The sequence below is a fragment of the Gorilla gorilla genome, chromosome 19 (assembly GCF_029281585.2).
Source record: "Gorilla gorilla gorilla isolate KB3781 chromosome 19, NHGRI_mGorGor1-v2.1_pri, whole genome shotgun sequence".
Taxonomy (NCBI): domain Eukaryota; kingdom Metazoa; phylum Chordata; class Mammalia; order Primates; family Hominidae; genus Gorilla; species Gorilla gorilla.
This window is the reverse complement of record NC_073243.2, coordinates 32,016,368-32,044,034: the sequence shown is the minus strand read 5'-3', so window position 1 is coordinate 32,044,034 and position 27,667 is coordinate 32,016,368. Positions and strand designations below refer to the sequence as shown.

General features: G+C 35.2%; 1 protein-coding gene across 14 annotated transcripts in view; it reads left to right on the top strand.

The window, feature by feature from the left end:
• Positions 1-27,667, top strand: part of TENT2 (terminal nucleotidyltransferase 2) — a 74,556-nt gene that overhangs the window by 35,596 nt on the left and 11,293 nt on the right. For all 14 annotated transcript variants that reach the window (XM_055366960.2, XM_055366955.2, XM_019013598.4 and 11 more), the window contains 4 exons: positions 673-749; positions 1,114-1,242; positions 8,994-9,037; positions 20,897-21,033. In XM_055366960.2, coding sequence (XP_055222935.1) covers positions 673-749; positions 1,114-1,242; positions 8,994-9,037; positions 20,897-21,033 — 387 coding nt within the window. The remainder of the gene's footprint in view (positions 1-672; positions 750-1,113; positions 1,243-8,993; positions 9,038-20,896; positions 21,034-27,667) is intronic.

Here is a 27,667-nt window from a genome sequence, read left to right as displayed (position 1 = left end):
AATTTACTAGCCTTTTTAGAGGAAATATAATGTGTAGACAGAGCTTTTAAATTATTTCCCCTGTATTTAATTTGGCTTTTTATTCCTGTTGTTTTAAAGTATATGATGCTATAATTCCAGATTATTTGAGAGTGTATAACTTAATGGGATAACTTGCTCAGAAATGTTTTTGGTCACATAGTTTTGTTTATCTGGAAACTATTGTGAGATTTAAAAATTTTCAGCTGGATATGGTGGTTCCTACCTATAATACTGGTGATTTGGGAGGCTGAGGTGGGGGAATTGCTTGAGCCCAGGAGCTTGAGGCTGGAGTAAGCTATGACTGTGCTACTGCACTCCAGCCTAGGCCACAGAGCGAGACTCCATCTCTTTAAAGAAAAAAAAAGATTTAAAAATTTTATCTGGGGTAATTGGAGCCTTAGCAGTATGTTACTGATCTTTCCACTGGAATCTTATTTTATATTTTCAGTACTCATCAGATCACATTGAAATAACATACTGAGTATTTGTTCATTCTTATTTCTTTAGTGTGTCATTTTGAAAACACAGATCTATGGCCTTTGGGCCCATACTATTTTGCATCATGGGATGGACGAGCATTAATTTAGTTATTAAGAAGGAAGTTTTTTTGTTCTTCAGCTAAAGTTTATTTATTTATTTTTTCTTAAATAGTTGTGTGGAGTTTGACTTGAATGTAAACAATATTGTTGGAATAAGAAACACATTCCTTCTCAGAACTTATGCATACCGTAAGTTTGTTGTTTGTTTATTAAAAATTAGCCTTTTTTTCTTTATTCATTTTTAAAGATGTTTGGCATAAATAGTGACATCTCTTTAGTTGTGTTTAAGTATAGTGTATCTTATTTTGTATATGTTGCTACTCTAAAATCATATACTGTCAGTTATAGGTGAATCAAGTGGCATTTTAATAATTGAGAATTTTTAAAAGGTAACTAAGGTAAGTTTTAGACATAAGACACAAAGTGAACAGACGCAGTGTTTAATATACACGGAGACAGTGTTCTTTATTTTGGTATGGAGCTGGGAAATGATGTAAACTTTCAAAGAAACTATAACGTCTCTTACCATGTTAAGTTTTAATTTTACTTTCAGTTGAAAATCGAGTTCGTCCGTTAGTGCTGGTGATTAAGAAGTGGGCAAGTCACCATCAGATAAATGATGCCAGTCGTGGTACTTTAAGCAGCTATAGTCTTGTATTGATGGTTTTGCACTATTTACAAAGTAAGTATAATGGAGTTTTACCCAGTTTTTAAAAGTAAAAGACAGCTTTATTATGGTGTCTTCTCTGTTGACCCTATTTTCAAATAGTATTGTTTTAAAAGTTCTTTCTAAGGTCCATGAAACACATTTCCTGTTTTGTTGCTTTGGACAAATGTTTTAGAAGTGTTATTCCTTGGAAAATATAGAAGTTTCACTGTTTTTTTTTTATTTTTTGAAAGTTTTTCTGTAGTCACTTTTGTTTTCAAAGAACTTTCACCACTGTATTGTAGACCCATTATCTTGAAGCAGATGAATGTTCAAAAGGCCTATAAAAGTTAGCTCAGCTACTATTCATCATATTTTTAATTTTGAATTTGAGACAGGAATTAAATTATTTTCCTGTTGGTTAAAGAAGCTTTTAATCTCTGAGTTGCCCTCCTTAACTAGATTTTATCTTCATAGGGCTGTTTTATGGATTGGCTCCCAAATTTTAATTTTGTCTGGTTAGTCATTGTTTATGAGGCCATTCTGGTAAAAGCTATACTTTTGTCGCATGCATAGTGGCAAACAGTAATAAGTGAACACTTGTAATTTGGACCATTCATAAGTGTGAGAATTTTTACGGTACTGAAAATTTCCTAGATGTATAGTACAGACTGACTGGATCTATTTGAAACCCTTACTTTCATATTTCTCAAAAATATCTTACATATATAACAATCCAAGAAATAAACATTAAGCCGCTTTATACTTTCTACTTAGCCGGACACCAAGAGTTGTTAAAAGATGGATGCATCTACTGTTTTGTAGTTATTAGACCAGGAGGCTGAGATGTTTAATGACTAACCAACTGAACATATGAATATGTGGTGACATGAAGACCGAGTGAAAGACTTGGTGTGAATGTAGTAGAAGACCGTTTGCCGGGATGTCTGGGGCTTGATCTGTTCTGGGTTGGTGATACTTCCACAGTTTAGAGTCTTGGTTTTCAAAGATTACAATAATAGGAGAAAACATATTTTAGCATATATAATACTCATTTCTTCATTCCATGAATATGTATAGAATACCTACCAAATAAATGCTAGGTATTCTAGGATCTGAGAATACAGCAGTGAACAACATACAAAAACAATTACCTTCTTCATGAAGCTTACATTTTTGACTTGTAAAATGTCACATTTTCATAGCTGTTACCTACCAAAACGTGAATTATTAAACAACTCACAGATTACTAATAAAATGTGACATTTTTACCACGGTTGTGAATTGAGCTGCTGATAGAGCACTATCAACATGTGATATGCTCAATAATAATTATTACAGTGTAGTCATTAAAAAAATTATTGAAAAATATCCTTTTATTGCATTGTTTGGTGCTCCTTGTATTTAGATTCTGAGAGGGATAGCAGATAATATTAGCAATTTTGTCAACAGCAGCTTGGGCTTGGAAAGTTGAGATGATTTGATGCCCTTACAGCTGTGTTTCTGTACTGAGGATACTGGGAACTGGGAAAAGAAGAAGGCACCCTTTCCTTGTGCTATAGATCAAAAATGGTTAGGGTTGGGGATTACAATTTTGTTAACCTAATTCCTGGTAGACTGGGCTTCTTTGGATAGGGATTGGAGGATGATACCCAAATTGAGAATTTCTTTATAGTGAGTCACTTTTACTAATAGGAGGATAGATAGAAGTGGTTGGGACAAAAACAAAGATTGTCTTACCAATGCCTTAAAAAAGAGCAGTTCAGAGGTAAGATTGGTTGTCAGGAATTCTCTATTTTGTTTCAGAATTATTATGTTTAAAATAATACTTAAAATGTGATACTAAAAATTATTTTACATTTTAAAATTCATTTTGAATAAGTTGTGTATACATATCATAGAAAATCCTGAGAATATACTAAAGAGGACAGAAAAAAATACATTTCCTATGAATTTTCACACCCCAAAATTGTTATTGTTAATATTTGTTTTATTTTTTCTGGCTTTTGCTTTTTTTGCAAAGGTTTCAAGATGTTTAGCCAAATATAAATACATAAATATCAAGTTCAGGTCTTCTAATTCCAAAAGTTGGGGACAAATAAATAACTGTAAAGGGTGGGTGTTCTTTTTTCCTCTACAAAAACATGGTCTTCTTAAATAATGTTCTTACATTTTCTTTTACCTGTTCATTACATGATTCTCAGACTTTTAGATTTCAAGGAAAGTAATGTCCAAAAAAAAAGAACCGAACTGGAGTTTTTATTTTGCTATGTTAAGTATTAGAACCAAAAAACTGCTACCAATTACTACCATCACTTCATAAAAGATGGTGCATAAAATACCAAAAAAGCAATGATATAATCTCAGAATAATGGACAGACCATCACAAAACAGTCTGATTGTTACATCCTTTCCACTTTTGGCGCACACACACACACATTCTGATTTTTTTTGTTTATGACAGCTTAGTAACCTTTCCTCTATGGTGGAGAATTTGGGGAGCATTTTTTCATATTTATCTTAATTGAAGTAGTCTTAGAGCTAGCTAGTTCTCAAGAAAATCTTGATTCTACCTTTAGACACATCTTCATCCCATCTTTGTCTGGAGATAGGGTGCCATTATTTGACTAAAGTGTTTATGTTAATGTTCTTAATTTCATAGTGTGTCAACCATGTCCGTTCTTGGTAATCAGAGTTTTATGGTATACTCCTAGGGTGAAATTGGCATTCTACATTCTTGACAGAATATAATCTTATACTCTGTCCTGTTACTTACAGAATTTCACTTGAACATGTATTACAGATGTAGGGATTAATATTCTTAAATTGGCAGTTTTTAATAATGACAAAATGGAGTACACAATCATGCTGAGAGTGTTGATTTGGTACAACTCTTTTAGAAAGCAGTGTTGTATATTTGTGTTCACGTCCTTTGACTCAGTTATTTCATTTCTAGAAATTTATCCTAACGTAATGATGAGTGGTGCATATATGGATGTACATGTAAGGCTATTTTTTTATGGTGTGACGTAAATAATAGAAGATTAGAAGTACTCTTAAATTTTCTAGAATAGGGGAATGGTTAAATTAATTACGATATACCCTAATATGAGATCTACATAGCCACCAACAATCATGTTTTTAATATATTTAATGATACAAGAAAATGTTCATGATATATTCTCATATATCATAATACCAATTTTATTTAAAAATAATAACTGTGTATATAACTTTGTATATATACAAATACTGAAAAGGTAGGTGCCAGAATTGTATCAGGGTTATTTGTGGATAGTTTAGCAAAGTTCTCTGTACTTCACTATACTTGGAGATGTTTTATAATATATGAGAGTATATTTTCCTTTGGATGCTGGTGTCAAATGATTTTTTTTGACTTACTGAGAGAGACAAAATAGTTTAAATGGGCCATCATTTTATGAATCAGTCATCAGAGAGGTTTGATAATCTTCTTTAATGTTAAAGTAGTTCAGGCTAATCTTAATAAATGTATTTTTATTGCTGACCAGTCTTGAATATATACTGGTTTGATGATTGATTTGCCCCTCTAAAAAAATTTGAAACATATGACATTGGCTGTTTTAGATAATACTTTGTGTCATTAATCATTTTTGTCCAATTTTACAAAATATATGTCAATCTTGAACATATATTACTTTATAATATATGTTCAGGTGAACTCTAAACATATTTTTTTCAGTGAACTCTGTTCTCTTGTGGGTTGCAGTTTACTTTCATTAAAAATGGAATAGGATTTCTTATATATATAAAATATAAAAAATATGTAGCACTCACCACCATTCCCTATTTATATTTTAGTTGTGATTTAAAAATGAGATTTGACTAAAGCATTTAGCATACATGATCATCCATAATATGTGCCCTACTCCTTAATTCTTACTGGTTACCTTAGAAATTTTAAGTTTGACTGACTTCTTTAGAAAAATGTACGTTAATCACAGATGCCCCAATGTGGTATTGAAAGCAAATTAAAAATTTTAAATTAGGGCCAGGCACAGTGGCTCATGCCTGTAATCCCAAGTGCTTTGGGAGGCAGAGGTGGGAGGATTGCTTGAGGCCAGGAGTTTGAGACCAGCCTGAGCAATATAGTGAGACTCCCCCATCTACAAAAATAAAAAATAAAAAAAATTAGTTGGGCATGGTGGCACATATCATTAGTCCTAGCTACTCAGGAGGCTAAGGTGGGAGGATTGTTTGAGCCCAGGAGTTTGAGGTTGCAGTAAGCTATGATTATGCCGCTGCATTTCAGCCTGACCAGCAGAGTGACTGTCTCTTAACAAAACAAAAAAATTAAACATTGCTATTTTGCCAGTCTAATAAAATCATATTAAAATTTAGTTTAGACTTTGCCAAACATTGTATTTTTGACAGAGTGGTCCCATTTACTGAAGTTGTTTGTAATTAATGGCACTGCATTCAGCCATTCCTAGGTCTTACTTGAAGGACATCAGCTACCCAGAGCTAATGTGTAACTCTATACTGGCAAATTTAAGCTACTCCTCCCTAGAAGAAATGAGATGATTAAAATAGTTGCTTTTCTTGGCAGTATCACATTACTGTGAGGGAAAAGGGCAAACAAGAGTCTGCAAGGTGTATTGAGCAGTTACAGCTCTGCCACAAAAAGCTAGTTTTTGTGACTTTGGTGAAGTTATTGTACCTCACTGGCCTTAATCTCACCTGTAACACAAACAGTTGGATTAAATGACCTTTATGTTTTGTTCAACTTCTTAAATGCTTTAATATCTTTTCTGCCATAAACAGAGAAAGGAAATAGGTCCTCTGTATGTAGAAAAGGTTAAAAAGATTAACACATTTCCTAGAATAAATTCCAGTAGTCAATAATTGACTACAGATACTTGAAAGATGACTGATCAAAGCATGAGGGGGAATTGAGAAAGGATTTTAATTATAACAAGAGTTAATGAAAAAGGAGGCCGGGCACGGTGGCTCATGCCTGTAATCCCAGCAGTTTGGGAGGCTGAGGCGGGTGGATCACTTGAGGTCAGGAATTCGAGACCAGCCTGACCAACATGGTGAAACCCCATCTCTACTAAAAATACAAAATTAGCTGGGCGTGGTAGTGCACGGCTGTAATCCCAGCTACTTGGGAGGCTGAGGCAGTAGAATCACTTAAAACCAGGAGGCGGAGGTTGCAGTGAGCCTAGATTGTGCCATTGCACTCCAGCCTGGGCAACAAGAGCAAAACTCTGTCTCAAAAAAAAAAAAAAGTAATGAAAAAGGTAAGATCATCAATTGGCTAGAAATAATAACATTAATGAATATTCGTGGAATGTTTACCATATTCCTAGGCATACAGAGCTTTCTGGTAGACATTTTAAAATTGTCTTTGCAGAGCCTGGCCAACGTGGCGAAACCCTGTCTCTACTAAAATACAAAAAATTAGCTGGACGTGGTGGTGCACACTTGTCATCCCAGCTAGTGGGGTGGCTGAGGCATGAGAATCACTTGAATTCGGTAGGTGGAGGCTGCAGTGAGCCCAAATCGTGCCACTGTACTCCAGCCTGGGTGACAGAGCGAGACCCTGTCTCAAAAAAAAAAATTAATAAATAAGTAAATAAAGTTGTTCTTGCATTTTCAAAATTAATGATTCTTAGTGTGATTGAAGATCTGCTATTTAAAATTTAAATTTTTGGTACATCTATATGGAAAGTTTATGGGTATAAATTTGTGGGGTCTCTACCAGCAAGCTGTTATGGAAACTATGGGCAAAGTAAAATTTTGTAGATTAGCTGTATTCAAGGCATTACCTATTAATCATGTATTCTAATAATGAGCTTTTGTTTTGTTTTTACTTTGCCTTTGAGAGAGAAATTTAAAAGACTGAACCTGTAGTCCAAAATTCTGAAGTTAAAATAGTTGTTATAGTCAGATTTTTCCAGAATTTACATTGCTTGAAGTAAGATAAACATTTTAAAAACTACTAAACTCATTGAGACTAATATCAGGATATTGTTAATAAATAACTTCTGCAGTACACTAATTGCTTCTCTGATGACTAGTGTTTATAAATCTTTTAAGGTTGTAACATAAAGAATTTACTTAATGATAACCCTGCCTCCAAAAATTTCCAAATTACTGAGTTCTAAAAGCTTTTTTGTCCATTGAAAGATCCTCAACCAGTGGCTAGTATTTGTTTTTGTCTCCTAGCATTCTAGTTATGGTACCAGAATGAGATAAAGGTTTTTTATTCTAATTCTCTATAATCTTCTCTTCATCCTTCGTTTTATTATATTTTTAGTATACTAGAGTATTGAATGGGAAAGGTATTCAAGTTTTTAAGTAAACTAATTCCGTGTAAGATTTTCCAATTTGACTTCTGTATTATAACCAAAATTACTAGAAAGCTATTAAAAAGTCTTATACAAATAGAGAGACATTTAGAATTAAAGTGAGTGGGGTTTGAGTTTACTTGGCAGGTCTTCTAGAATGTTGAGTATTTGAATGCCTCTTAGGGGAAAGGAATATATATATCCTTACTTTCTAAGAGTGATTCTGGTAAGTAATGATTCAGTTTCTTTTTTTTTTACTGATATTCTCAGTCATGTACTGAGAACATGCACACATACCATGGAGTTTTATTTTATGCCAATTTTCAACATGGGGATGAAATGTGATACATAAAGGAAATTTAAATAAAGCATCCTACTTTGTACTGTGTGGTAAAAATTTATACCCTTTTAATTATAGTTGGAGACTGTGTAAGTTGGTCATAATGGTTCATTACATTTACATTAATAGATTTCAGAAGTCATTTTTTAAAGTTTTTGCTAAATCATACGTTAAAAGTGAGTTAATATGCTTTGTTGTTGAGTTTATGTAGTTGTTATACATAGTGTATTCCTAATTCTTAAATCCTTCCTAATTCTTAAATTTGAAAATGTGTTACTTGTATTTTACCATACTCATGACATTATATTTTACAGTTATTTCTTATATTGTGAATGTTAGGCACTTTACCTTTTTATATTGTTCTTTTCATATTAAAACAATGTAAAATTACTGTTAATTAATTTAATGAGATTGGATTTGTTTAAAACGATTGGTGAAGGATGACACAAATATGGTGGTAACATGAGAATATAATTTCTTTGTATGAAATTTTATTAATAGCAGATCGTGCCCTTAGTTTTCTAACTTTTGCTGAGCATTCTTTAAAAATGTACTAATGAGGTTAAAGATTTTTCTTTGAGTTTTATTTGATTTTTTTTGTTATTTGCAGTATATCAGTTTTCCTGAACGATTTCAATTTTGGTATTGTCAGTGGAAATTAAATAATAAAGGGACAATTATGAAAGAACTATTTTTATCTCCTAGTGTCATTGAACTGTATTTTTAAAATTGTAGTTTTTGATTGCTACATCCATCTTAATAATGTCTATTCAGTATCTGTAGAGCAATCCTTGTCTTGCTTATTGTGTGTGTATGTCTGATGTTGGACAAATTATGTATGTCCCTTTATTGATAGCCTATTATTCTAAAACCATGTGAGGAACATTGATTTACATAGGGATATATGTAGTTTATTAATAAAAGCTTAGTTTGTCAACTTAAATATATTTTAAATACAAACTTAGGGATAAGAATTAATTTCATGAAATATTTGAAAATTGTTGAATTTTAGCATAAACCCTTATAGTCTTATACCTGGGATGTAGCTGACAAATTATTGCACTGTAAAATGAGTCACGTGAATCACGGAAGCTTTAAACTTTTTCTTTTTATAGCCCTACCTGAACCCATCCTTCCATCCCTCCAAAAAATTTACCCAGTAAGTGTTTCTTATAAATTATTATAATACATTTTATGTCAAGTGTATGTAGAACTATTATAAGTAGTATTAATGTGATTATAAAAGTAGTAAGGCTAAGTACATGATAACATTTTCTGTATATACCAAGAGAACATTTAAAATGTTTCATATACTGTTTCAGAAAACTCTCTTACTTGTTATTTTGTTATTGGCAGACAGTCTGGTCAGTTGTGTTAATGGTGGAATTTGTTTTGCATGATGCTCAAGATTATCACTAATGGAGATTAAATATACTCAGTTGCCCATTTGGCCTTATTCCAGTTTTCTTCCTACTATTTTAAAATATAGCTTCACAGCATTTCTTTAGTTAGTAACTCAGAAATTTTTTGGCCCAGTATATTTATACTTTGAAAAGCAGGGGGAAAGAAGTTGGACAATTGGATAATCTTTCTATCTTTAATTTGATCTTGCTAAGTAATACACCACAACAGGTAATATTAGTACACTATTCTTGTCTGCATAATACTATGAATCCTGCTGACATTAATTGGAAACATTCAAGAAATGAAGTGTGGCCACTAGAAAAAATTTAATATGTACTTAGTTTGAGTTTAGAGACACATAGGTTATGTATGTATTCATAATCTATAAGAATCCTTGTGTTTCTTTTTCAGTTTTCATGTATTCTTTCTCCAGAATTCTCTGTTTCTTTGTTTTATATCATTAGTGTTTTCCTCCATAGTCATTCTTTTTCCTGCATTTATTTGGAAATAATATTTAAGCTACTTGTTTAGAATGTTTGACTACTCTTCTGAAACCACGTAATTTTTACATATTGGTTTCATATACTTATAAGAAGAGCTGTCTTCTAAACTTACTAAATGATCATATTACAAAGAGAAATATCACCAGCTTAGATGATTAATTTTCAAAAAACTTATTTATTGTGTCACACAAAATATAACAAATTTACTTGACATGGAACATCAGTTAAATATAGTTTAATATCTGATAATTGAGAAGAACCAATGTTCTTGGTTTTGAACATAAGTTATTATTGTAATGCACACATGCAAGGTGCTGGATAATAAACGTTCATTTTAATACAGCCCTGCTGTGGTGGAGATCTCACATTCTGTGGAAGGTCATCTGCTAGGAGAGACGGTATAACAAGAGCCTTTTAGAATCTTGCTATCTCATCTTCCTTTTTTTAAACTAGTTTCTGCTATTATGAAGAATTATTATAATGAGTTTCCAGTATAGCTAAGGATCAGTCTTTATGGTCTCTTAAACATTATGAAAAATGAAAGAAAGTACAGAAATAGAGGTAACTTGAACTTTTTGGCCTTATTCTTTTTAATCTTTTTATTTATTCTTTTTTTTTTTTTTTCTTAGAGACGGTCTTGCTGTGATGCCCAGTTTGGTCTCAAATTCCTGGCCTCAAGCGAGCCTTCTACCTTGGCCTCCCAAAGTTCTGGGATTACAGGCATGAGCCACTACACCCAGCCTGTTGGCCTTAATTTTGAATGTTTTTCTCTCTCCATAAAGTATTGACTCTCTTGTTTGTACTAAAAGGTCATATTTCATTTTATTGACCCAACCTCATCTTGCTTTAAGACGCAGGTGTCAGTGTAGAAAGAGCTGCATATGTTCTTTAGCAAAGGATCTAATAAACTTATCCCAAAATAATATTGTGTATTGAAAAATGCTTCTGCAGCAGTCTCACTTAAAACCCTATGCTACATGAAGCTCTTTTTACTAATATAGGAGACTGGCAAAATATCAGTGTACTGTGGTTGGGGTCAGAGGGAATGCTTTTATAATACTCAGGTTCTTACTGACGGCCCCATTTTCACTTCTGTGTTCTGTTTTTCTTATTATCTAGCTTTCTCCCATGACAGAGTCCTGACTTCTGTTCATATCCACTACCTCTGGCCCTATGCTCTCCATCTGTTTTGCTTGTAAGCTTATTTCTATACCTGTAATGGGGAAATAGATTTAGCTCCAAGGCCTTAAAAAATACTAATAGCAAGACCTGCGAGATTAGGAGTCTCCTAATTTGCATTTACATTTGGTTACATTGCCATCATAAATATTTAATTAATTTACCTTTACTATAAGATTTTTGTTTACATGGATAGGGACTTACTACCTCTTCTCACACAAGATTTTTTGTTTTATATGAAACCTGTAAGCTGGTCAGCAGAGCACATTTTTAATGGTCCGTCTGATGGAACAAACAAGTCAGCTTGTTTGCTATTATTAATAATAACCATCCGGGCGTGGTGGCTCATGCCTGTAATCCCAGCACTTTGGGAGGCTGAGGTGGGTGGATCATGAGGTCAGGAGTTAAAGACCAGCCTGGCCAAGATAGTGAAACCCCGTTTCTACTAAAAATACAAAAATTAGCTGGGCATGGTGGCAGGTGCCTGTAATCCCAGCTACTCAGGAGGGTGAGGAGGAGAATTGCTTGAACCTGGGAGGCGGAGGTTGCAGTGAGCCCAGATTGCGCCACTGTACTCCAGCCTCGGCGACAGAGCGAGACTCCGTCTCAAAAAAAAAAAAAAAAAAAAAAAATTATATATATATATAAAATAGCCATCGTTTATTTAGTATCCATTATATATGTCAGCATACTGTACATTTTATACACAATTTAAAAAATCCTGAACAAATAAACTTGCAAGGTATTATCCCTCTTTCACTAATGAAGAAACTGTTTTAGAAATGTTAACATGATTGATCCAAGTGGTACTAACAATTTTTCCATTATGCTCTTTCTTGGGGGAAGGCAAAATTACAGTAGTATTCACTAACATTTTATCTAATTTCTGTTGCTTATTACATTTTATTTGTATACATCTGATTGTTCATATACAGATATACCTTTAAGGGCAGCAGGTACGGCAGAATTTCAGCTTGTATAAATAAGTTTAAGATAAGTTAACAACAACAAAAAAACAACTTTGTTACTTTACAAAGGAAACCGCAGGGTTCTTTTAAATTTCGAGCTTCTCTAATACAAAATAGGGTTTATTTTTAAAATAAGAGAAAACAATTTTGGAATGGAATAAATTTGTTCAGTATACTATGCTTTTTAGTCATTTTCATATTTTCAAAATTTATAACATTTTAAATATTTTTAAAATTGGTATATTTCAGTTCAGTTGTGATATGAAAGGGATAAAAGGCTATAAACATCATTGTCTCTAAAAACTGTATTATAGTATAGAATTACTGATTATTACTAAATTCTTATTGACTTAACGTAGCTGATAGAGGGGTACGTTATTCAGTTGAATAAATGAAGCTGAGAAAGTTAAATATATAAACAGATTGAGCTTATGAAAGAATCTTTATTTTAATGCAAGCATATTACTATGAGGGTTAACTTAAATTTATGCTAGGTAGATTTATCAATACAACTTGTGTTTTTTAGCTATTTGTTTCCTTCGCTAAAAGTATCTTTGTACTCTAGGAAACATTTATGTTAATACAGTTGCAAGAAAATAACCCTCTTCTTTTTAATAGTTATGAAATAAAGAATTCTATAGCTTTTCTGTGTAGTTAAATGTTAAAAAACACCTTAAATTATACATATATACATATACAGTAATGTGCTGCATAATGATGTTTTGGTTAATGACAGACCACATACATGATAGTGGTCTCATAAGATGGTGATAGAGCTGAAATATTCCTGTCACTTGGTTTTTGCTGTACTATACTTTTTATCATTATTTGTGAGTGTACTCTTTATGCTTATTTAAAAAACAAGCTAACTATAAAATGGCCTCATAGGTCCTTCAAGAGGTATTCCAGAAGAAGACATTGTTATATGAAATGACAGCTCCATGCATGATATTGTCCCCAAAGATCTTCCAGTGGGACATGATGTGGAGGTGGAAGACAGTGATAGTGATGATCCCGATACTGTGTGGGCCTAAGCTGATGTGTATGTTTGTGCCTTTGTTTTTAACAAAAAAGTTTAAAAGTAAGGAAAAAAAATTTAAAATAGAAAAAATCTTATAGAATAAGGATATAAAGAAAGAAAATATTTTTGTATCATTGCACAATGTGGGTGTATTTTAAGCTGTGTTGTTACAAAACAGCCTAAAAGTTAAAAAGTTTTTAAAATAAAGTAAGCTAAGGTTAATTTATTATTGAAGAAAGAAAAATTTTAAAATAAACTTAGGGTAGCCTAAGTGTACAGTATTTATTTATAAAGTCTACAGTAGTGTATAGTAATGTTCTAGGCCTTCACATTCACTCACTACTCACTCATTGACTCACCCAGCAACTACCACTTCTGCAAGCCCCACTCATGGTAAGGGTATACTGTTTTTTTATCTTTTATACCATGTTTTTAGTGTACCTTTTCTATTTTTAGATATGTTTAGATCCACACATACTTATCATTGTGTTACAGTTGCCTACAGTATTCAGTATAATAACATGCTGTACAGGTGTGTAGCCTGTGCAGACATACATTTGAGGTGTTGCAGGTTTGGTTCCAGGCCACCACAATAAAGTGAGTCACATGAATTTTTTGGTTTCCCAGTGCATATAAAAGTTACACTTACACTATCATGTAGTCTCTTAAGTGTGCAATAGCATTATGTCTAAAAAATGTACATACCTTTGTTTAAAAATGCTTTATTGCTACAAAATGCTAACAATCAGCTGAGCCTTCAGCACCAGTTGTGGAGAGTCTTGCTTTGATATTGACGGCTCCTGACTGATCAGAGTGGTGGTTGCCGAAGGTTGGGGTGGCTGTGGCAGTTTCTGAAAATAAGACAACAGTTAAGTTTGCCACATTGATTGATTCTTCTTCACAAAAGATTTCTCTATAGTGTATGATGATCTTTGCTAGCATTTTACGTACAGTAGAACGTCCTTTAAAATTGAAGTCAGTCCACTCAAACCCTGCCACTGCTTTACCAGCTAAGTTTATGTAATGTTCTAAATCCTTTGTTTATACACTTAGAAATATTATCCCTCTTTCACTGATGAAAAAACTAAGTCTTAGAAAAGTTACGTGGTTGATCCAAGCAGTACTGGTATTTTGTTGCCATTTCAACAAGATTCACAGCATCTTCACTAGGAGTAGATTCTGTCTTAAGAAACTACTTTTCTTTGCTCATCCATAAGAAGCAGAACTTCATCTGTTAAAGTTTTATCATGAAATTGCAGCAGTTCAGTCACATCTTCAGGTTCCACTGCTAATTCTAATTATCTTGCTGTTTCCACCACATCTGCAGTTACTTCCTCCACTGAAGTCTTGAACCTCTCAAAGTCATCCAAAAGTGTTGCATTAACTTCTTTTAAACTTCTGTTCATGTTGATATTTTGACCTCCCATAAATCATGAATGTTCTTAACGGTATCTAGAATGATGACTCCTTTCCAGAAAGCTTTCAATGTACTTTGTCCAGATTCATTAGTGGAATCACTATCTGTGGCAGTTATAGCCTTGTGAAATGTATGTCTTAAATAATAATACTTGAAAATGAAAATTACTCCTTGATCCGTGGGCTGTAGAATGGATGTTGTGTTAGCAGGCATGAAAACATTAATCTCTTTGTACATCTCCATCAGAGCTCTTTGATGATTAGGTGCATTGTCAATGAGCAGTAGTAGTAGGTCTCAACAGTGGGCTTAAAATATTCAGTGTACCATGCTGTAAAGAGATGTGTTGTCATCAAGGCTTTGTTGTTCCATTTATAGAGCACTGGCGGAGTAAATTTAGCATAATTCTTAAGGGCCCTGGGATTTTGGAATGGTATATAAGCATTGGCTTCAACTTGAAGTCACCAGCTGCATTAGCCCCTAACAAGAGTCAGCTTGTCCTTTGAAACCTTGAAGCCAGGTATTGATGTCTCATCTGTAGCTGTGAAGGTTCTAGATAGCATCTTCGAATAGAAGCCTGTTTCATTTACACTGAAAAATCTGCTATTTAGTGTAGCTGCATTCATCTGTTGTTCAGTGTAGCCATGTTAATTTAGCGAGATAACTTCTGGATAACTTGTTATAGCTTCTTCATAAGCACTTGCTGTTCACTTTGTAATTTTATGTTACGTAAACAGCTTCTTTCCTTAAACCTCATAACCAGCCTCTGCTACCTTCCAACTTTTCTTCTGCAGCTTCCTCACCTCTGTCATCCTTCATAGAATTGAAGAGAGAGTCTTGCTCTGGTTAGGTTTTGGCTTAAAGAAGTATTTTGGCTTGTTTGATCTATCCAGACCAGTGAAACTTTCCATATCAGCAATAAGGCTGTTTTGCTTTTTTATCATTGATGCGTTCACTGGAGTAGTACTTTTAATATCCTTCAAGAACTTTTCCTTTGCATTCGCAGCCTGGCTGTCATTGGTGCAAGAGACCTAACTTTTGGCTTGTATTGGTTTTCAACATGACTTCTTCACTAAGCTTAGTCATTTCTTGCTTTTTCATTTAAAGTGAGAGATGTGTGACTTTTCCTTTCACTTGGTCGGCCATTGTAGGGTTATTAATTGGCCTAATTTCAGTATTGTTGCATCTCAGAGAATAAATAGGGAGACCCAAGGAAGGGGAGAGGGACAGGGGAATTGCCTGCCAGTCAGTGGAGCAATCGGAATACACATAACATTTTTGATTAAGTTTGCAGTCTTATGTGGATACCATTTGTGGCACTCCAAAACAATTACAGTAGTAACATCAAATATTACTGATCACAGATCACCATAAGATATAATAATAATGAAAAAGTTTGAAATATGAGAATTACCAGAGTGGAACACAGAGACCTGAAGTGCGCACACGCTGCTGGAAAATGGCACTGCTGATAGACTTGCTAGATGCACCGTTGCCATAAACCTTCAATTTGTAAAAACTGCAGTATCTTTGAAGTACAGTAAAGTGAAGTGCAACAAAACGAGGTGAGCCTGTCTATATACAATGGGCCCTCTGTATGTGGGTTATGCATCCATAGATTCAACCGACTACACATCAAAAATATTCAGGAAAAATAAAAATACAACAATAAAAGTAATACAAATAAAAAATATAACAACTATTTAGATGGAGTTTACATTGTATTAGGTATTGTAAGTAATCTAGAGATGATTTAAAGTATATGAGAAGGTGTACATAGGTTATATGCAAATACTTCACCATTTCATATAAGGGACTTTAGCATCCCCTGGAGCCCTGGAACCAGTTGCCTAGGAATACCAAGGGACAACTGTGCACACATATATATAGCAACTTTTTCATTTTAAAAATTGACCTAATGTAAGGAAGGGATCCATCAATTACCTGAAACAGGCTATAAATGAATACTTTTGAAAAGATTTAGCCAGCCATGGTGGCTCATGCCTGTAATCCCAGCACTTTGGGAGGCCGAGGCAGGTGGATAACAAGGTAATGAGATCGAGATCATCCTGGCCAACATGTTCAAACCCCGTCTCTACTAAAAATACAAAAATTAGCCGGGTGTGGAGGCACGCGCCTGTAGTCCCAGCTACTCCGGAGGCTGAGGCAGGCGAATTGCTTGAACCTAGGAGGCGGAGGTTGCAGTAAGCTGAGATCACGTCACTGCACTCCAGCCTGGGTGACAGAGTGAGACTCTGTCTCAAAAAAAAAAAAAAAAAAAGATTAACAAATTTTGGTGGAGATTTTTTTTTAATGGTTATAAGACATTGTTTTAAAGTTGGCACTACTTGAATTTTGAAAACATAGAAAAATTAATTTGGAAATAATACATGAAAGTTTTCAGGAGGTAACCACACCGTATTGTATAAATGTGCAATAATAATGATATGTGGCATATACTAAACAGTTAATAAATCCTTACAACCATCTGAGTATTTTTCCTTTCCTTGTATTATAAATGATGAAGCTGAGGAAAGCTAAGTAACTTGATTAAATGCCTGCAGCTAATAGAAGGGTGATGCTTCACACTTCAGTCTGTCTTCAAAGCTGATGCTCTTAGTCACTTCATTATAGTACCTCTACTTTATGTTATATACTTACCTTGATCTCACAACTTGTAAAATCTACTAAAGTCAGTTATAATTAAAGGAAATTTTATGGTGAATCTTTAACATACATCACCAGATTAATGATGACCTACCTGTGTGCAATTCAGATATCTTTGCAGAAACTTCAAGGTATCACTTAGTTCTTTTTCTTTTCAGGCAGAAGTATTCCCTATCAGTTTTTCTTTTCCTTGTAACCTTCTTTAACATACATTTCTAGGATCTCATAATTCATATCGTTAGGAAATTATGCTTAATCTCTTTTAATAACGTAAATTTCTGTTTACCTGGAGATGGAAAGTGATCATCTTTGACTTAAGCCTTTCATCATTTAAAGAACGGTTTTCAAATAGAAGGTTAGCCATTCTAACTTATTCCAGAAAGCGCTTAATTGTCCGCATTTCAGACTTTGAAGGTAACGTAAGATATCATGGGACAGTCTCAGAAAAAAATGATGGAATCTGGCAAAAGGTATTTTTGCCATTATTATAGACAGTTCTATGAGCAGAAGTGGTGAGAGTTCTCAGATGTTTTCCAAGGGATTTTCTATTTAATCTTTTTTAACTTGAAGAGAAATGAAAGATTACATGTCTTCTAAAGGATCAACATTTAAAAATCATTTGGAAAATGTTTTCAGGAGTTAACAGGTTATACATTTGATTATCAGAAGCCCAGAATAAGATACCAACCTAAAAAATATAATCTTCCCTCTATGTAGGCACACAAGCAACAGGTAAAAATTTGTAACCCAAAAATTTATTTATTAAAGAGGTGGATGTTATCAGTTTAATTGCTATTTTGTGGACTTACTTTGTAATTTTAAGGCTGCTTTCTTTCTCTTTGACTTTTTGGTTGCTCTTTATGTACTTTCTAAAATATTAGTTTAAGTTCTGAACCCCCTTGTCCTATCTGAAGTAGCATGTATTTTTCTTAAATACATAACTAAAGTGGGGAAGCTCCCTTTTAAAAGAAATTCTTTTTTTTTCTTTCTTTTTTTTTTTTATGAGACGGAGTTTCGCTCTGTTACCCAGGCTGGGATGGAGTGCAGTGGCGTGGATTCGGCTTACTGCAACCTCCACCTCCCGGGTTCAAGCGATTGTCTTGCCTCAGCCTCCTGAGTAGCTGGGATTACAGGCGCCTGCCACCATGTCCAGCTAATTTTTGTATTTTTAGTAGAGACGGGGTTTCACCGTGTTGGCCAGGCTGGTCTCGAACTTCTGACCTCGAGGGAACCGCTCGCCTCGGCCTCCTGAAGTGCTGAGATTACAGGCATGAGCCACTGTGTCAGGCCTTAAAGAAATTATTCGTTGAAATTTTAAAGCAAAGAATCTTTCTGTAATGTGAATGATCATTAAAAACTGGGGATGTCTTGTCTTTCTTTTTTTTTTTTTTTGAGATAAGGTCTTGCCCAAGCTGGAGTGCAGTGGTGCAATGATGAGCCCTCCTGGGCTCAGCTGCTTCTCTCACCTCAGCCTCCTGAGTACCTGGGACGACAGCAGTCATCACCATGCCCAGCTAATCTTTCTATTTTTTTTAGAGATAGGGTCTCACTGAGTTGCCTAAGCTGGTCTCAAACTCCTGGGCTCAAGGATTTCATAATTCATATTGCTATGAAATTATACTTAATGTATTTTATTTGATAATAACCTAAATTTCTTTCTGTTTGCCTGGAGATGGAAAGTGATCATCTTTCACTTAAGATTTTGAAAAACAGTTTCCATATAGAAGATTAGCCAGTCTAACTTATTTCAGAAAGTGCTTAATTGTCCAAAGATTGATCCTTCTGCCTTGGCCTCCCAAAGTGCTGGGATTACAAGCTTGAGCCACCATGCCTGGCTTAGGGGATTTCTTAAGGATAGATAGAATTACTGTTTACTGGTAGCTGCCTTTAGGTGTCCTCATTTTTTCAGTTTTGGTTTGGATTTCTGCTTCAGTTCTCCCTCAGTAAGCATGACCTGACTCTTTGTGTGTGACCATGAAAAAGAACAGTGAAGCTAAGAGAAGACTGGCCAAATTGTCGGTCTCAGGTCATTCAGCATTTTAATGGAGTGGATCTCACGACTCTTCAATTCTTAATGTCATAATTGCTGACCTTTTTCTTTAAATTACTGAACAAAATAAACATTTTAAAGGAGGTACAATCATTTTTAGACTTCAGATAAGAAAGTGACTTCTGTTTTAGCATATTCACTTCATAAATTGAATGCTAATTGTGCTTGGTGCTAGGAATCAAAATTAGTAAGAAGCTTTCAGAGCAGGAGCTATTAAACAGTGACCTACTTATTTGATCTACATTATACCTTTTGTTTGATTTGCCAGAAAATAACATTTAAATTTTATAATTTTAAGTATTGTCGCCCTAAGTTCAATTTTATACCTAACAAGTAAGAGTTAAAGGGAAATAGAGGCACTGCATCTATTCTTCCTTCTGCCTTTAGTCTTTACTAATTGAGGTTTCTTTCCTACCCCCTCCACTTTTAGACAGTTAAAATTTCTACTTGAATCTTAAAATGTAATTAATACTACAGCTGTTAGAAATGTAAGGGGAAAGTCCCATGTTGAGGAGTATCAACTTTATGAATTTGGTTGGAATAGAATTTTTATTCTGAGAGAAAGGTAATCACTTCATAGTAGTTAACAATTATTGATAGAATTATAGGTAATGGAACAAGGGAGGAGATATTTTTGTTTTCTTGCTCCTTTGTTTTTATTCATATTTTGGGGGCATTAGCATTAAATGGTGCACTATGCAATTTCTCTACTACCATTATTTAGAGAGTCTCCATTTTTTAACTTGGCATTATTTAGATGTCTTTAATTACATTAGTATCTATAAGCCCAGGATTGAGGTAGTTTGGAATCTTAACCGTAGTTGTCATTCTGCTGCCTTAACTAATTGCTTTTTTTTTTTTTTTAACGAAAAAAAAAATATCCATTTCTATTCTGACGGCAGTGGAGAAATACAGAAAACCATCCTTGATGGCACTGTGCAAATTACCTTGCATTATTTTCTAATTGATGTATATAAATGACTTAATAATTTTGATAGTACATTTAGTATATTTGAGAGCCAGAACTTGCTGTTAATAGAGGAAAAATGGATATGAAAATGAATGGGATAACATAGGAAAACAGAATAAGTACCCATTAGTATTCTTTCTAATAGGCATCTTTGTTCCTGGATTTCAGGCAAATAATATCCTCTTTTATAAATATTATGGTAAAAGCTTGCTGAATATTGCTTGTTTGGTATGTTTCCTGTCTCATTTTCCCTGCCTTCTTTGTCTTTTCAAGCTTAATTCAGGTTGAACATCTCTCTTCTTTTCCATCTAAGATACAGAAACAAAATAAAGCAAAATTTATAAAATCTTAAAATTAGTATAGGTACTATTTCTATATTAAAGTTACTCTTACGGCCTTTGAGAGAAGTTTGAAGTGACAGAAAAAACTCTTACTTTGTGCTTGATATAGCCTTTATACATGAAGTATAACTGCTCCTTGTAGGAATAATTAAGAATGAGATAACCTTTGTGAAGAAATCTATATGGTATTGGGTAGATCTTGGTATGTATAGTAAGGTTTTATTTATGAGTTAGAAAATCTTCTGCTAAATAGCGATCTGTTTGGTTAACTGAGTGATATACTCAAGCCAAGGATTAGAATGTTGGTTTTTCAGGTACATTCTGGTCTACTGCAAATACTGGTGAAGTCTTTAGTGGAAGAAAAATTTCAGGTTTCCAAATTGCCAAGTAGAGTAAATTTCTTCTCTCTTTTTCAAAGAGGAGCCTAGTTCAGGATTTATAAAGTTTCTTAGTGTGTGTTTTAAATGGGTTTACATTTTTTTCCCTTCTTCTTTTTGACAGGAGTCTTTTAGTCCTGCTATACAGCTGCACCTTGTACATCAAGCTCCATGTAATGTTCCTCCTTACCTCTCAAAGAATGAATCAAACCTTGGGGACCTCTTACTGGGCTTTCTTAAATATTATGCTACAGAATTTGAGTAAGTAAAACTTTAAATTGTGTTTGTTCACTTATATATGTGTGTGTGTGTGTGTGTATATATATATATATATATATGAATACGAATATATAAGTAAATGCTACAGATTTAGTCAGGAGCTGTGTTTGTCACTTCCAGTGCTGTAAAGTTGTCCAGAAATGTATAGTTTATAAAGTTTCCTATGTGACAATGAATTATTGGAAGCTAAATAGATTTTATATTCTTAGCTAATAAATACATTTATAGTTCAGTAGGCCCAGTTTTAGTTGATTTCAATAGTGGTAGGCCCTATGTGTTGGTCCTGTGCAGGTGCTGTGTAGTTTGGAACATCCATTTTCTATACACTTAAAATGTATAGTAAAAAACACTGCTAAGAAAGACTAATGAAGATCTATTTAATACTTGGCATCTTCATAAATAGTTGTGTTAGTATGATATACAAATTGAGGAATGTGTCTTTCCCTTTTTTCTTTTTTGAAGATGATATGTAAACATAAAATAAAGAATGTATAATCAGGTTGGACAGAACTGAAAGTTCTTATGTGAGTTCTAAGTCCAGAGAGAGTGGAGTTAGGAGTTACTTGCAGCTCTTCTGATCAATCTGGAAAAGCTTGAGGGGGGAAGAGAGAAGACTGAGGAATTGTACAGTATTAGAAGCAGGTACAGTTACCATTGGATACCACTTTGAAGAAGTTTGCATAGGGTAATAATAATAGTAATAATAATAAATTGCTATTACTAGGTGGGAAAATGGTTCTAAACATATATTTATTATATTATTATTTATATTTATCATTTCATTCCGTTTACATAATTGTTACCTGGTGTGTGGCATATTATGCCCATTTTACCAGTGAAGCATAGAGAGAGGGGAAGTAACGTGCTCCAAGATCACATAGCTAATAAGAGTAGTATTTCAGGCCGGGTGCGGTAGCTCATGCCTGTAATCCCAACACTTTGGGAGGCCGAGGCGGGTGAGGTCGCGAATTCGAGACCAGCCTGACCAACATGGAGAAACCCCTTCTCTACTAAAAATACAAAATTAGCTGGGCATGGTGGCGCATGCCTATAATCCCAGCTACTTGGGAGGCTGAGACAGGAGAAACGCTTGAACCTGGGAGGTGGGGGTTGCAGTAAGCTGAGATTGTGCCATTGCACCCCAGCCCGGGCAACAAGAGCGAAACTCTATCTCAAAAAAAAGAAGAAAAGTAGGATTTCAGATAGCTTTGACCCAGAATTCACACTTAACTGTCATACTGGACAAGTATAAAAAGGTAAGAGCTTTTATTTATTTATTTATTTATTTTTTGAGACGGAGTCTCACTGTGTTGCCCAGGCTGGAGTGCAGTGGTGTGATCTCGGCTCACTGCAACCTCTGCCTCCCTGGTTCAAGCAATTCTCCTGCCTCAGCCTCCCAAGTAGCTGGGACTACAAGCACCCGTCACCATGCCTGGCTAATTTTTGTATTTTTAGTAGAGATGGGGTTTCATCATATGGGCCAGGCTGGTCTCAAACTCTTGACCTAGTGATCTGCCCGCCTCAGCCTCCCAAAGTGCTGGGATTACAGGTGTGAGCCACCGTGCTCGGCCACGGAGCTTTCATTTATATTAAGATGAAGAAAGATTAAAGACTGGATGAGACATAGTACATAAATAGACTGTGAAGGTTTAATGGTTATTCTAGAGTTCTCTTTAAGATATTGCAATAACAATAGCTAATGTTTAGTGAGAATTTATCTAGTGTGCTGTAGTAAGCTGAGTGATTCCCATGGATTTCAGTTAATCCTCATAATAACCTCTGTCAAGCTTAGGGAATTTGTGTACATGAAACGTGCCCATGGCAATCTATAGCTAGATTGTGGGAGAGTTGGGATTCACTTTCAAGCTGGACTCCAAAACTACATTCTTAATTGTTAGACTGTATTGACATTGTTTATTATGTTATATAAATTAGGGACTAGGGGATGTTTGTGGAGGGGGAAAAGGATTCACAGAAGAAAGATACTTTTTTCCCATGTATAGTGTAGGATTAGAGCATCTGTATACAAATACCTTGAAAATCACCTGCTTTGTTGAACAGAAACAAGATAGTGGATGTGTAGGTTTGTATGTTAATTTAATATTAAAGGAAACTAGTCTGCTGGGTCAGGTGATACTGATGCTTGGAAAGAGGTTTCAGAACTTCACCATCTAGTACATTTGTCATTTCATATGAGATTTTTTCAGAAATTTGAATGGGGATCACAGCCGAGAATGTAGTCATGGTAATAAACTAGAAGCTGTATAAAAGAATTATGGCAATTATTAAAAATGTCTATAAGGATTTCTTCTGAACTTCGAGGTAATCATTTAAAAAGTTCTTTTTTCTTTCTCTTTTTTTTTTTTTTTGAAACAGAACCTCGCTCTGTTGCCCAGGCTGGAGTGCAGTGGTGCGTTCTTAGCTCGCTGCAACCTCCGCCTCATGGGTTCAAGCAGTTCTCCTGCCGCAGCCTCCCGAGTAGCTGGGATTCCAGGTGCGTGCCACCATGCCTGGCTAATATTTTTTTGTATTTTTAGTAGAGATGGGGTTTCACCATATTGGCCAGGTTGGTCTTGAACTCCTCACCTCAAGTGATCCACCAATCTCGGCCTCCAAAAGTGCTAGGATTACAGGTGTGAGCCACCGCGCCTAGCCAAAAGTTCTTTTTTCTGAAAGACAAAACATTAAGTAACTGTTAAGGGATGCTTGAGTATATGGTATAAATGTTGCAGAAGTTTTATATGGTCATTTAAAAATTACTGTTTTCGGCCGGGTGTGGTGGCTCATGTCTGTAATCCCAGCACTTTGAGAGGCCATGGAGGGGAGATCACTTGAGCCCAGAAGTTTGAGAGCAGCCTGGGCAACATGGCAAAACCCCCTTTCTACTAAAAATACAAAAATTAGCCAGGAGTGGTGGCACATGCCTGTAAACCCAGCTACTTGGGAGGCTGAGGCACAGGAATTGCTTGAACCAGGGAGGTGGGGGTTACAGTGAGCTGAGATTGCTCCACTGCACTCCAGCCTGGACAACAGAGTGAGACCCTGTCTCAAAAAAAAAAAAAATCACTATTTTTCTTACCTACTTCACTCACACCTTGCTGCTGAAATACTTCGGTTTTGTTACTTTTTGTGGGTACATAATAGGTTTGTATATTTATAGGGTATGTGAGATATTTTGATACAGGCATACAGTGCATAATAATCACATCAGGGTAAATGGGGTATCCATCACCTCAAGCATTTATCGTTTGCGTTACAAACAATCGAGTTATCCTGTTTTAGTTATTTTTAAATGTACAATTAAATTATTATTGACTATAGTCACCCAGTTGTGTTATCAAATATATATCTTATTTGTTCTATTTTCTTGTACTCATTAACAATCCCCACTTCCCCCTCTCCCTGCCACTGCCCTTCCCAGCCTCTGTTAACCATCATTCTAGTCTCTTATCTCCATGAGTTCAATTGTTTTAATTTTTAGATACCACAGATAACTGAGAACATGTGAAGTTTGTCTTTGTGTGTCTGGCTTATTTCACTTAATGTCCTCCAATTCCATCCATGATGTTGCAAATGACAGGATCTCATTCTTTTGTATGGCTCAATAGTACTCTATTGTGGATAAGTACCACATATTATTTATCCATTCCTCTGTTGATGGACACTTAAGTTCCTTCTAAATTTTGGCTATTGGGAATAGTGTTACAAAAACATGGGAGTGCAGATATGTCTTCAGTATCCTGATTTTCTTTCATTTGGGTATATGCCTAGGAGTGGGATTGCTGGATCATATGGTAGTTCTACTTTTAGTTTAGGGGAAACCTCCAAACTGTTCTTCATAATGGTTGTACTAATTTACATTCCCACCAGCAGGGTATGAGGGTTTCCTTGCCAGCATTCATTGTTGCCTGTCTTTTGGATAAAAGCCATTTTAAGTGGGGTGAGATGATACCTCATTGCAGTTTCGATTTGCCTAAGTCTGATGATTAGTGATGTTGAGCAGCTTTGCATATACCTCGTTGCTCTTTGTATGCCTTCTTTTGAGAAATGTCTGTTGAGATCTTCTGTCCGTGTTTTAATTGGATTATTAGATTTTTTCCTATAGAGTTGTTTAAGCTCCTTATATATTCTGGCTATTAATCCTTTGTGAGATGAATAGTTTGCAAATATTTTCTCTCATTCTATGGGTTTGTCTCCTCACTTTGTTGATTGTTTCCTTTGCTATGCAGAAGCTTTTTAACTTGATGTGATCCCATTTGTCCATTTGCTTTGGTTGCCTGTGCTTGTGGAGTATTACTTAAGAAACCTTTGCCCAATACCAATGTCCTGGAGAGTTTCCCCAATGTTTTCTTGTGGTGGTTTCATAATTTGAGGTCTTAGATTGAATTCTTCAATCGATTTTGGTTTGTTTTTTGTATATGTCGAGAGATAGGGTTCTAGTTTCATTCTTTCGCATATGGATATCTAGTATTCCCAGCACTATTTATTGAAGAGACTGTGCTTTCCCTAGTGTATGTTCTTGGCACCTTTTTTGAAAATGAGTTCACTGTAGATGTATGGATTTATTTTGGCATTCTTTATTCTGTTCCATGGGTCTATGTGTCTGTTTTTATGCCAGTCCCATGCTGGTTTGGTTGCAGCTTTACTGAATTTGTTTATCATTTTAAGATTGGGATAACTTCAAGATATTCAAGTGGAGATACTGAGTAGACAGTTGGATATATAAGCCTAGAGTCAGGAGACAGGCCACAGAGCTAAATATTTGGGAGTTGTCACCAAGTAGATGGTATTTAAAGCTATGAAACTCTTTGAAAAAAACCAAGGGAGTGAATATATAGATGGAAAAGAGAAAAGGGCCAAGCATTGGGTACTCTAATGTTAAGAAGTTTACAGTGGCTGGGCGCGGTGGCTCACGCCTGTAATCCCAGCACTTTGGGAGGCCGAGGCGGGCGGATCACGAGGTCAGGAGATCGAGACCATCCTGGCTAACACGGTGAAACCCCGTCTCTACTAAAAATACAAAAAATTAGCTGGGCGTGGTAGTGGGCGCCTGTAGTCCCAGCTACTCGGGAGGCTGAGGCAGGAGAATGGCGTGAACCCGGGAGGTGGAGCTTGCAGTGAGCCGAGATCGCGCCACTGCACTCCAGCCTGGGCGACAAAGCAAGACTCCGTCTCAAAAAAAAAAAAAAAAAAAAAAAAAAAAGTTTACAGTTAAGAAGTTTACAGGAAATGCAGGGGATAAAGGAATATGTATTGTTAAATGACACAGTAAACAGAGAGACAGACAAATGCAGAATGTAGGCATTCTGGGAAATACCTGGCCTAATCTCCTCAAAAATCAGTATCATTAAAAATGAACAAGGCCGGGCGTGGTGGCTCACGCCTGTAATACCAGCACTTTGGGAGGTCGAGGCAGGCAGATCATGAGGTCAGGAGTTGGAGATCAACCCGACCAACATGGTGAAACCCCATCTCTACTACAAATCAAAAAATTAGCCAGGCGTGGTGGCGGGCACCTGTAATCCCAGCTACTCACGAGGCTGAGGCAGGAGAATCGCTTGAACTCTGGAGGTGGAGGTTGCAGTGAGCCGAGATCGCGCCACTGCACTCCAGCCCTGGGCACTGCACTCCAGCCTGGGCGACAGGGCGAGACTCCCTCTTAAAAAACAAATGAACAAACAAACAAAATGTGAGGGGAACTTTATTAGATTTAAAGAGATAGAATAGTCATATACAATGCATGAACCTTTATTATAACCCAATTGGGGTGGGGGAACTATAAAAGGTATTTGAGTTACTGTTAATTTTCTAATTGCTGTTGGTGTTATAAAGGAGAATGGCTTTATTCTTAGGAGATATATACTGAAGGATACAGAAATGAACTTTGATGTGTACCGGTTACTAAGTGGTTCAGTTCAAAATACACACACACACAAATGTGGCAAAATGTTAACACTTGTTGAATTGTTTTTAAATTTTATACTTTTAATTTTTTTTGTATTTGAAATTTTTCATAATACATAGATGATATAAAAATGAGATTGGGGATGAGAAGGAACTAATATATGAGTCTAGGAAGAAAGAATCATTGAGATAGGAGGAAATCCAATGGAATGTGGTATCTTGGGAATCCAGTGGAGAAAAAAATGTTTTGAGGAGGAAGGAGTGATTATCTGTGTCATTATTTTTTGATAGATTGAGTAAGAAGCTATATGGACTCCTCTGGACCCTTGACAGGAACAGTTTCTGTGGAATAATGGGGATAAAAAGCATAGCATTATTGGTGTGGACTCAAGAGAAGACAGAGGGAGAAAAATTCAATATGGATAATGTAACTCATTCTCTAGAGCAGAAAAAAACAGGGTAAAATTAGAGTGTTAAGTGGAGTCCAGTTTTTGTTTTTGTTGTTGGAGAGGAGAAATAACCCATCTTGATGAAAAATTGATGATACCAGAGAAAGGCATAGTAAATTTTGGAAATAAACTTGTTTGAGTTAAGAATGATTGGAATCTAGAGCACAAATAGAATAGGAGCACAGATAATTCATTAATAAAGATTAAAAGTAGAATATATGGACACAGGTAAATGTAGCTGAATCAGTGTGGTTGGAGCTAGT